The sequence below is a fragment of the Xyrauchen texanus genome, chromosome 15, assembly GCF_025860055.1.
Source record: "Xyrauchen texanus isolate HMW12.3.18 chromosome 15, RBS_HiC_50CHRs, whole genome shotgun sequence".
Taxonomy (NCBI): Eukaryota; Metazoa; Chordata; class Actinopteri; order Cypriniformes; family Catostomidae; genus Xyrauchen; species Xyrauchen texanus.
In genome coordinates this window covers 26,171,131-26,183,706 of record NC_068290.1, presented here as the reverse complement: position 1 = coordinate 26,183,706, position 12,576 = coordinate 26,171,131, and the positions used below count along the sequence as shown (strand labels likewise).

Here is a 12,576-nt window from a genome sequence, read left to right as displayed (position 1 = left end):
CCCGGTCTCATGAATCTTAAGAAATCGTACATTTAAATTGTTTTACCCCTAATTCAAATCTATATTAAATTAAACCATAAAGTCACCCCTTATTAAAACCGTAAATCTAACCATGATTTTCACAAACATTTACTTTCATACAATAAATTGTAGAATAGGAAGCTAGCTAAAATTTGATGAAAAAGACTTGAGAAGACATCTTCTGACTTGTGAGAAATAAAATATAATGATATATATATATATATATATATATATATATATATATATATATATATATATATATATATATATAATGAAAAATAAAAATATTAACGGATATTTTTTTTTCTTGAGAAAACTACAAATTTTAAAAAGTACCTTTTCATGCAAGCCAAATCATACTCTATCTTATTATTTCTCCATCTCATACAAATTATTATGAGTTTAATATTTTCAGAAAAAATGCATAAAATTTCAGCTTGTTCATCATAAAATCTATCATATCACTTTAGAAGACTTAATATACAGCACACTAGTCATATGCACTACTGTTGTGGTTTTTATGGTGCTTTTTTTGTCATCTTTGGAGCTTGACAGCCCCTTGACAGCCCCTGGTCACTATTCACTTTCATTGTATGGAAAAGAGCAGCATGAACATTCTGCCTAATATCTTCTTTTGTGGTCTCCAGAAGAAAGAAAATCATTCAAGTTTGGAATGACATGAGGGTGAGAAAATGTATATATAGTATATATATATATATATATATATTATCAAGAGAGTATCAGAAATGTTTTGGTACTAAAGTAATACCTTAGGCTGATCTCCATCTCTCCTTTTTATTCTTCAACATTCTTGCACCTTCCAGTGGGATGAGGTGAGCGTGTTAGACGACAAGGGGAAACTTATGCGTACCTTTGAAGTCTGCAATGTCAATCAGAACCCTCGTCTTCAAGACAACTGGCTGGCCACACCCTTCCTGTACCGGCAGTCAGCTCCACGGATTTTTGTGACTCTACGTTTCTCAGTTCGCGACTGTGCCAGTCTACGCTCACCCTCCCCATCATGCAGGGAGACACTGACACTGTACTACAAACAGGCTGACTCCCAGAGAGAGCTCGAGAGAACCTGGGCAGCTGAGGTGAGTGACGAGGGATTATATCACATTCAAGGCCAGAGGAAGTCCATTTTATTGGGATTAAAGTATGATTGAAAAGTGTTATTTTACTCAACTCAATAGCAGAAAAAGGAATATTCAAGAATAATCTGACCAATTAAAGGATTTGAAAAGTGATTCTTAACTCCAAAGAACATTAGATGTAGAAGTGATGTCCCCCAAATTATAATGATTGCTATGTCCCTGAATATGATACACACACGCTTAAAGAGATAGTATGCACAAAATCAAAATGTCATTATTTACTCACCCTAATGTCGTTACAAAACTTGTCTTCATTGGAACACAAAAGGGAAATCATTTTTGCCATATAATTAAGAATCAAGAAACTATATATTAATTTTTCACTGAAACATTACCAAAATTCTAATTATATTCAAATGTGAAAGACATTATTTCTTGTAGGGAATATCATAGAACCTCTTTTTAAATTTTTTTAGACACTGTGTCCTTTTAAAAGGAAATTCAGCCTTTAAAACGTATCTTGACACCTGTTTTCGGTTTAATTAAGGCCCATAAGTCATAGTCAGTGCTTGGCACACATAAAAAAATTTAAATGCTCATTTTAGCATTCAAATGTGCATTTTTATCTTAAATTTGACAGATATTCGAATTAAAATTTTTATTTTGACAGCCTTAGTTTGAGGATAAACTTATATTTTCCATGAATTAAAGAAAATATTACACTTCTAAAAGTTCTCACCATTCCATACTCGCGGAGAGTGCCAGGAGATAACCCGTGGCCCTGTTTGTTTTTCTAACTCTCAGTGCACAAAACTTCAGTTCTCTACAAAGTTTTACTTTCAAGTTACTATTTTTGCAGGACAGAATAAGCATCAGAAAGCTGTTCGTCTTTTTACAAACACTGGTTCCGTGTATATCTTGTCCTAACCACCCACACACAGGCATCATATGATGAATTCTGGCAGCATTATGTCCTGCATTGTTTTGTTTTGTTTGACTCACTTAGACACACTTTGAATCTTTGTTATAGAGAAGCCTGAGGATCCATGGGATTAGTTTTCAAAGAAATTATGACCCACATGCTCTTTGAATGATTGTATATTGTATGAACTACATTTCCCCTGATGCATCACTCAAGGGAAATGCAAGAACTTAAATGATACTGTCATAAGCCTGGAGGCTTCCAATGAAAAATATATTATTGTAAAATATTAAAGCTAGAAATGTATCTTTCAATGCTTAAGTCAAAAGAAATACTAGTAATCTCCACTCTGATGTGTGCTGATGTGTGTAATCTTTTCAATGTTAAAATTCTTTCTCGTAACCCAGCTTATCATGCAGAGTCAACTCTAAATATTCCATTTGTAGGCTGATTTCATTTAAAAGCTAACACTATGGCACTATTAAAAGATACCTCTGTTTGTTTGAGTGGCCCATCCAGCCCGACACGCAACACTGGCACAATCAATAGTGTGATTTTGAGGCAGGACTTTCTGTTTGTAAAACCAATTGAAGTCAGATAGTTTACAGGAATCTGTTTGAAAACAGTGTTTATTTTTTGTAATTCTGATGCTATAGTGGTGCAGAAATGACACATTAGGCATGTTGTACCAAATTTATTTTGGTATTGAAATATTTTGAGCATCGGTTGTTGGAACCAATAGCACCACTTGCTGTGGGCAGAATTACCTCAGGATATGTTATATAATTTCCAAAAGTGCAATTTAGGTCATTTTTGTTAGAGGGAAAACACACATTTTGGATAGGACTGTTATGGATGGAGTCTCAATGTGTGTGGCTTATTAAAGCTCTCTTCAAGGGCAGAAGCTAAAAACAGTAAATAAAAGCTTACTGAATGGAGGGAGATGCAAAGAGGTGTTAACATGTAGTTGATGTCCCTCTGGGAAAGGGATGTGGTCCATCATTGTGTAAAGCAAACACTGTTTCTGCTACTTTTGCAAGTCACAACATCTCTGTTACATAACACTGTTGTCATCTCTTCATTTCTGCCCGCTTGTAGTTAATGTTTCAAATGCAGTGTTGATGAACTAAAAATAGTTAAGCCTTAAAGCAACAGTTTCAATTAAAACATTTTAATTTTCAATTTATTGCACAACCCTTCTTGTTGTTCTAATCCTGTATGCTGCTATTTTTTTTACTGTGGAACACAGAAGGATACATTTTTACAATTTACAAGTCTCTCTCTCTTACTCTCACTGTTCCAGCCTTCCAGTGGGGAGTCAAGAGAGGGCTGGGTGAAGATTGACACCATTGCAGCAGACAAGAGCTTCAGCCATGTGGAGCCCAGTCTACCTCACCAGTACAAGTCTGAGAGCACACGACGCATCAACGTCAAAACCCGCAGCTTTGCTCCTCTCACGCGCAAAGGGTACGATGACCTTTTGCCTTTGCCCTGTCTCCATAAAACACTTCATGAATGGGGGTCACTGTGTGCAGATGAAATGAGCTTGCCTCTGAATGTAGTCACTGGCAACTCGACTGAGTAAATATCAGCCACAGTGTTAATATTTGCCTTGATATGGTTTGAATATGAAAACAAACAACAATTATTAGGCTGTCAAGTCCCTCAGGGGGAATGTACACTTGGTCACTTAATGCATTTTCATAAAGACCAACTGGAAATCTTCTCTAATATGCATTCAAGAAGGAAAGCAATCCAATAACTCAAACCACTTCAGAAGAAGACGAATCACATAGACATAGAAGATGTGACTTGACCAAGTGTAAATGCATCTGGTTGTTCAGGCCATATACGAAAAGCAGATACATACACAGTTATGAGAGCTTCGTGGATCTTCTTCAGTGTGTCTGATATAAATTCTGCTTGACATGTTGCGTTTGTGCTTGGATTGTATTTCAATTGCATCTCGGAGAAACAACGTGCACATACATATACTACATATTTATTTAATTAAATAGCAGGCTTTTGCGGTTTAATAATCACTTTTAGTCACGTATCAACCAGCCTTTCCAGACTGAGAAGCTACCATCATAGCAACACAGAAACACTTAAAAATAAAAGCTCTGCAAAATAAAAGCTCAATATAAATGGAAAAAGTATGACTGAAATAGATCACTACTATTATATACAGGTGAAACCCGAAAAATTAGAATATCGTGCAAAAGTTCATTAATTTCAGTAATTCAACTTAAAAGGTGAAACTAATATATTATATAGACTCATTACAAGCAAAGTAAGATATTTCAAGCCTTTATTTGATATAATTTTGATGATTATGGCTTACAGCTTATGAAATCCCCAAATTCAGAATCTCAGAAAATTAGAATATTGTGAAAAGGTTCAGTATTGTAGGCTCAAAGTGTCACACTCTAATCAGCTAATTAATCCAAAACACCTGCAAAGGGTTCCTGAGCCTTTAAATGGTCTCTCAGTCTGGTTTAGTTGAATTCACAATCATGGGGAAGACTGCTGACCTGGCAGAAAACCATCATTGACACCCTCCACAAGGAGGGAAAGCCTCAAAAGGTAATTGCAAAAGAAGTTGGATGTTCTCAAAGTGCTGTATCAAAGCACATTAATAGAAAGTTAAGTGGAAGGGAAAAGTGTGGAAGAAAAATGTGCACAAGCAGCAGGGATGACCGTAGCCTGGAGAGGATTGTCAGGAAAAGGCCATTCAAATTTGTGGGGGAGCTTCACAAGGAGTAGACTGAGGCTGGAGTTACTGCATCAAGAGCCACCACACACAGACGGGTCCTGGACATGGGCTTCAAATGTCAAACGTCTTACCTGGGCTAAAGAAAAAAAGAACTGGTCTGTTGCTCAGTGGTCCAAAGTCCTCTTTTCTGATGAGAGCAAATTTTGCATCTCATTTGGAAACCAAAGTCCCAGAGTCTGGAGGAAGAATGGAGAGGCACACAATCCAAGATGCTTGAAGTCCAGTGTGAAGTTTCCACAGTCTGTGTTGGTTTGGGGAGCCATGTCATCGGCTGGTGTTGGTCCACTGTGCTTTATTAAGTCCAGAGTCAATGCAGCCGTCTACGGGACATTTTAGAGCACTTCATGCTTCCTTCAGCAGACAAGCTTTATGGAGATGCTGACTTCATTTTCCAGCAGGACTAGGCACCTGCCCACACTGCCAAAAGTACCAAAACCTGGTTCAATGACCATGGTATTACTGTGCTTGATTGGCCAGCAAACTCGCCTGACCTGAACCCCATAGAGAATCTATGGGGCATTATCAAGAGAAAGATGAGAGACATGAGACCAAACAATGCAGAAGAGCTGAAGGCAGCTATTGAAGCATCTTGGTCTTCCATAACACCTCAGCAGTGCCACAGGCTGATAGCATCCATGCCATGCCGCATTGAGGCAGTAATTAATGCAAAGGGGCCCAAACCAAGTACTGAGTACATATGCATGATTATACTTTTCAGAGGGCCGACATTTCTGTATTTAAAATCCTTTTTTTATTGATTTCATGTAATATTCTAATTTTCTGAGATTCTGAATTTGGGGTTTTCATAAGCTGTAAGCCATAATCATCAAAATTATATCAAATAAAGGCTTGAAATATCTTACTTTGCTTGTAATGAGTCTATATAATATATTAGTTTCACCTTTTAAGTTGAATTACTGAAATTAATGAACTTTTGCCCGATATTCTAATTTTTCGAGTTTCACCTGTACATCTTACGGTGGCCCAGTAGTGCACAACACAACAAAATTCAAAAAGCAAACATAAGTTCACAACACAACGGAAACAAGCCACAACACAACGCAAAAAAGCCGCAACACAACGGAAACAAGCCACAACACAACGAAATAGCCACAACACAACGGAATAGCCACAACACAACGGAATAGCCACAACACAACGGAAATGCTCCCGACCACTAGGGGGACAGGTGGTCTCCAGAAACGGTAAATTGCTCTCAATCTCCCATGCGTTATCGCTGGCGGTCTGGATTAGTGATGGGCAATCCGGCTCTTTTTCGTGAGTCGGTTCGTTTGACTCAGCTCACTGAAAAGAGTCGGCTCTTTTGGCTCACAAACGGCTCTTTAAAAAAACATTTTTTTCTCTATGATAGGTGTGAAAACAATTCTAATTCAATTATTAAATGAAATCATACTCGCAATGTCTCACAATTTCTTTAAAAATGCATTGATTTGTTATGAAAAAATAATACTATTAAGCATTTGCATTAGAACTTTTTAATGTATAGAAACAACATTCAAAACAAGTACAAACTGAACATAATAGAACCCATATTAAAGAAAAAGCTGTTTCTCGAAGCTCCGCTAGCTTCACAGTTGGGTGCACTGTTCGCATATGCCGGTGTAGGTTGTGCGTAGAACCGGCTTTATGCGATATTTTTTTTTGCCAAATTCTACACTGTGCTTTAACATTGTCCACATCATTAAAGCTGTCCAGAACCATTCAACTCGCCAACAATAGCTGTCCGGACAGTGTCCAAAGGCGAGTAGTTTTTTCGTTTGTACAAGGACAGTCTGTTCAATTTTTTTTTCAGGGTACGAAGGCTCATTTTAATATTGTGCTTCGATGCCAAGAAATCCACAATGACACTGTAACTGTGTCCATCTCTGAAGTACTTTCGAAGAAGATCATCCTCACAAACATGGACTGATGACTCTAACCATCAACAAAGGATACAATATATAATAGAAAGGGTATTATTAAGTAACAACTTTAATTGGTAGAAACATCTTACTCAGAATTTAGTTAATAAACTTAAACAGTGTGCTCAAATAACAGTAACTTAAGGTTTAGACTTAAACTTAAGGTTCTAAGGCAGACTTAACGCATACATACCACGTTCAAACTCTTCAGACAAAAACTGGACATTAGAGCCACACGAGCTGCAAAAGGCTTATAGTTCTCAGATCGTTTCCACAGAATGGACAAAACATGCCAGCCTAGGAAGACAATGGTTAAAATGATAACATTTCAGCGAACTATCAGGGTGTTAATGAAACAAAAGCAGAGTTAAATTGTCTCAATCGAAAGTAGTTTATCAATATTCTGCTCGTTTCATGAAACGATTCAGTTAAAATATTTTGTTAATTTAAAAAATAAATTACACAGATTAATATCCCATCACTTACACAGATAATCTCTTGTCGTGTCCCGATCATAGACAGTAAAAGAAAGGTCCCGATTCGACTCCTGAGGAAATATCGGCTTTTTACTGCCGACGCTGCCCCCTAGTGGTCGGGATCATTTCCGTTGTGTTGTGGCTATTCCGTTGTGTTGTGGCTATTCGGTTGTGTTGTGGCTATTTCGTTGTGTTGTGGCTTGTTTCCGTTGTGTTGCGGCTTTTTTGCGTTGTGTTGTGGCTTGTTTCCGTTGTGTTGTGAACTTATGTTTGCTTTTTGAATTTCGTTGTGTTGTGCACTACTGGGCCACCGTAACATCTAGATGCTAACACCTTCAGTCACCTGCTTATGATTATAGCTTTCAGCCAGGAGAAGATGTCATCAGGTGGCATCCAAATTTCATCTGAAGTTTCAACCCTAAACCACAATGCCCTCCAGCTGGCGGGTTGGCAGTGATGGTCAGTCACTGCCCATTTTCTGCTGGCTTCCAGTTCAACTCCTCCCACATACTCCAGAGCCAGCAAGAGGCTCTTTCAGCTGTGCCCAACCTGCGCACAGCTGTCTTCATCTCCCTTCCTGCTACTCCCAGGTCTGTGAGTGTCTTCCACACAGATTTCGCAGGGACCCCCTGCAGCCGACCTCAATAGGAAATAACCAGGCCTTCCACCCTTTGTCCCTGCATTGTTGGACCTAGTCCTGGTACTTGGTGGCATTCCTCTCTGAGGCCTCTTCACACCCATCTTCCCATGGGACAATCAGTTCAATCAGGATGATCTTCCTTACCTCCTCAGACAATATGACCATGTCAGGCCTCAGGGATGTTTGGACAATCTGGGGAAACAGTCATTTTCTGTCCCAGGTTCACCCTCATTTCCCATGATTGTGCTGCCCGCAGGAGGCTCTTCTTGGTATTCTTTGAGGAGGGTGGCTTCTCCCACTCCCTGTTGAACTGAATGGATAGAGTCGGTCTCACGTGGATCTGGCACTTTTTCCATCTCTCCTGCTCCAAGATGTCATCCAGTGCTCTGAGGACCTTGTCATGATGCCATCTGTATCTTCCCTGGCTAAGTGCAGTCTCACACCCTGCCAGTATGTACGCCAATGTGCCTCTCCCTCCACATAGCTTGCACATTGGGTCCTCCCTCCTCCCCACCTGTGCAGGTTTGATAGTGTTGGAAGAATATCGTACACTGATTGGAGCAGGAAAGGGATACAAAATGGCTCCAGTCTCCAAAGTTCAGGCCACGGGATCTTCCGCTTTGGCAGGTCCAACTTTGTCCAGTCTGCTTGTATCCAAGTTCCATGGCCCTGGACCTTCGCCCTTCCTCCTCCAGGTGTCGGACCTCGGCTTGGATCATGTCTCTTCTCTGCCTTGGGTCTGCTTTCCCCATCGCTGAATGTGGGTAGTTCCAAGTCCTTGTCTCCCCACGCACGGGTTCCCAATGATGTCCTTCAACTTCATAAAGTTCTCTGTACATCATCACAGCCCTGCACTTTGCCGCCTTGAACTCTTCCACCACTGATGATAACTGTCCAGACCTGATGTATAGCCCTACTGACGTGAAGCTTGGTGGAACTCCGAGCCACCTACAGAGGTGTTTGTTCACTCGCCTTTCGACTTCTCGCAATGATATCATAGGCACTTCATAGACTATCAGTAGCCATGTGAGTCTTGGTAGCAGAACATGCTGGAAGAGCCAGGCCTTAAACTTCTCTGGTAATCCTGATCCCTTTATCTTTCTCAGCCATTCATCTGCCTGTTTCTCTGTCCTGTATATGCTGCTTCTGTCAGTGAGAGAGGCATCACACCACTTCCCTAGGCATTTTATTTGGTTTTCCTCAATTGATGGTATAACCTCCCCCTAGACTTGGAATTGGAACTTTCTGGTCACATTCCCATTTCTGATCACCATGCTTCTTGACTTCCTTGGTTTGAACTTCATCTTTGCCCATGTTGCCACGTCATCATGTGCCTTCAGGATCCACCTTGCTTCTACGTGGGTTGAAGTTGTTACAGTTAGGTCATACATAAAGCCTCTTATTGGAGGCTGTCGGGTGCCAGACTCCATTAACGGCCCTCTGAATTCCTTTCCTGCTGCTGTTATGAGCAGATTAATTCCCATGATAAACAATATGGGGAGATAGTACAGCCTGTTTGGATTCCCTTCTCCAGGTCATGCCATTAAGTTGTAAAATGGGCAGTCTTGAGCCAAAACTTGAGACAAAGTAGCTGGTGATCCTACCTGATGTGGTAGGGGATATGTTAGTGTTCCATAGCTACGTTGATATGGTTGTGAGGGATTGATCCATACGAATTAGCCAAATCGAGCCAGAATACTGTTAGATTACCTTTGCTCTCCTTGGCCTCCCGGATCAGCTGGTTGAGGGCACCGGTATGCTCCAAACACCCAGAGAACCCTGGGACGCCGCCCTTCTGGATTGATGTATCAACATACTTGTTCCTCACCATATAGGTAGGCATCCTTTTGGCCAGGACAGAGAAAAAAATCTTTCCTTCGACACTCAAAAGAGAAATGGTTCAGAACTGGCTGATCTCAGAGGAGTCCGCTTCCTTCGGTATGAAACAGCCCTCTGCTCTTTTCCAGGACAGTGGGATGATACCTTTTACCCATACCCTCCGCAAAAGTTCCCATAGCCTGCGGAGTAACATCAGACATCTCTTGTATACTTTATAAGGTATACCACTTGGTCCTGGGGCAGATGCTGATAGGGTTTTCTGTACAATTGGAATTCTCTCCATGTTGGTTCACTGGTGTTGAGCTCTTCCTGAATAATTTATAGTTATGTAGTATTTACTGAAATACTACTACTACAAATAATAATAATAATAATAATTAATCAATAGTAATTATATTATTGTTTGTATTTAAGCAATATCGCACATCTGTAGTGCTTTGTTGTGCAGCAATTTATTTGACAAAATATAACTCCAATGTTGTTCTCCAGTTTTGGATTGTGCTGTGAGCTTCTGTATAAAAGCAATTCATTTCATAAAAATAATGCAACATTATGTTGAAAATGAATTGTTATATTTTAATTTGATTAAAGTGTTAATTAATTTATTTAAACACCATTTTTATTATAACTTTGAAATAAACTGTTGATATGGAATTTTATAAAAAATAAAACAAAAAACAGGTCTCAGACTTTGTATCGGCTAGTACCAAACAGGAAGTATCGTTACTCATACACGTTCTAAAAAAAATGGTAACATGACATCCCTAGTTTTTATATGGCACATCAAGTGCAGCAAAATCGCATAATTTCTTGAAATTGGTTATATTTGCATATGTTGTGATGCTTGATGCAGATGCATGAAGTGACCTAGGGACATTCAGGCCGAACACGTTCTAGGGGCAAAAAAGATGCAGCGGCAAAAATTAAAATAGTTGAGTTCAAACAGATGAAGTTCTTTTAAAGTGTGTAAAATGGCGCAATGGTCAAAGACGTCTGTCTAGCACATGTTTATATAGAAAAACAATTTAAAAAAGAACAGCACAGATGGACGCAAACACATGTTCGGTATGAACGTCCCTTTTTACTGGCTGCTAAACATGTATAATCTCTATTTACCTTCTTGTCAACCTTTTGTCACTCCTTTTTGTCTCTCTCCTGCTTTACCTCTCTTTTAGGTTTGTGTTAGCAATAGTAGACAGCGGAGCATGTGTGTCACTCATGGGTGTTTCAATATTTTATCACCGCTGCCCAGTAACCAGTCATTACCTGGCTTTCTACTCAGCCATGCCCTCAGGGGCAGAGCCAACTTCTCTGGTTCCAGTGAATGGCACTTGTGTACCTCATAGCCAATCACAGGGTGGAACAGCACCGAGAATGCACTGTAACACAGAAGGTGAATGGCTGGTTCCTGTAGGAGGATGTACGTGTGATGCGGGATATGAGCCCAACCATAATGGCTCAGCCTGTCTGGGTGAGTCAACAAAACATGGTCACATTGATTCTGGACACTACACTGATATAGCGAATGCCAGTTTTCTGTACACTACACTGACGTAATTTTAAGGATTACTCGGGCGGATCCATTTTTAGAGTTCACATGTTATCACCCATATTACCCACACTTGATCGCACCAAAAAAAACACATACTGCATTGCTCAATGCACTGTTTGTGCGGGTTTACTAAGCTACAATTTAAGGATGAATTTGTCTTTGTGGACATTGGGGATGTCCTCATTTAAAAGAAAAAAAAGATTAATATATAAAATATGTTTTTAACATATATATATTACTGCATTTATATTAAAAGATCTAAAAACTTGTATAAAACAATAGGAAACCATAGAAATCTATAGTATAAATACTTCATTAAAAGCGTTTTTAAAAAGCGATATTTAGGGGCACAGTCGGTGTTCAGGTTGATACAACCGGTAATGTATCACAACAGAGCATGTATGAATTAAAAATTAAATTAACAAAAAGATTCTTCATACATGACAAAAGACACCTGTGATGAACCTTTAAAAAACAAAAGGTAGCACCAAACTACATGAGTCCTGATGGATCTCCTTAAGTCACTAATAAACTAATAATATATTGATGACACTTTATACATCCATTTGCCATTAACAAACATATAGAGTAGGTAGACCTAATTCTTAACTGATTAGTAGCTAGTTCATCAACATTGAAATCTTTCAAATCAAACTTTCATGACATTCATAAATACATTAACGTATCTTCAGCTTTAACTGTGCATAATGCAATAATGCTAAATGGGTTATTCATGAAAGTTATAAAATGTTAATATATTTTATATGACATACACTATAACAAAGAAGCAATTCTGCATCTGTATATGCTGTTTTTGTAATTGTTTTTCAATGAAAAAATGCACCTGACCAGTAGTTCCCAGTCTTTTTACCCTGAAGCCCCATCTACTTACATACAAGTCTACACATGCAGTATATCACTGCCATGAATGTGCACTCTCTCTCCTCGCATGCTATGTGTTTGCTCGTGTGTGCGCGCCAGAGAGCACTATCATCGATGGCCATGAGAAATGCTAAATTGTATTATAATATAATGATTTTGGGAACGTGCATTGCCATGGATTTTGCATAACTGTGATAGACATGATACTTGATACATTTCTCGCAGTTGACATTTCTATTACACATTGACGCAGAGCCATGCAGCTACTTGTTGGTCTCGTTATTAAGCATCAACAAGCTATGCCATTTTAAGAGGTTTTTACAGTGTTGCAGAGTGTGATTATGATGTTATCGAATTTTCATGATCATTGAAGATCATTGAAGAAACCCATTGTCCACACAACAGCAGCGCACTTGCGTTAGAAGCAGAATAATGTAAATTTGGTGCAC

The 12,576-nt window shown here is 39.1% G+C and overlaps 1 protein-coding gene across 1 annotated transcript in view; it reads left to right on the top strand.

Moving 5' to 3' along the window:
- Positions 1-12,576, top strand: part of ephb6 (eph receptor B6) — an 84,153-nt gene that overhangs the window by 38,551 nt on the left and 33,026 nt on the right. The window contains exons 3-5 of the mRNA XM_052143344.1: positions 846-1,118; positions 3,344-3,507; positions 10,869-11,164. Coding sequence (XP_051999304.1) covers positions 846-1,118; positions 3,344-3,507; positions 10,869-11,164 — 733 coding nt within the window. The remainder of the gene's footprint in view (positions 1-845; positions 1,119-3,343; positions 3,508-10,868; positions 11,165-12,576) is intronic.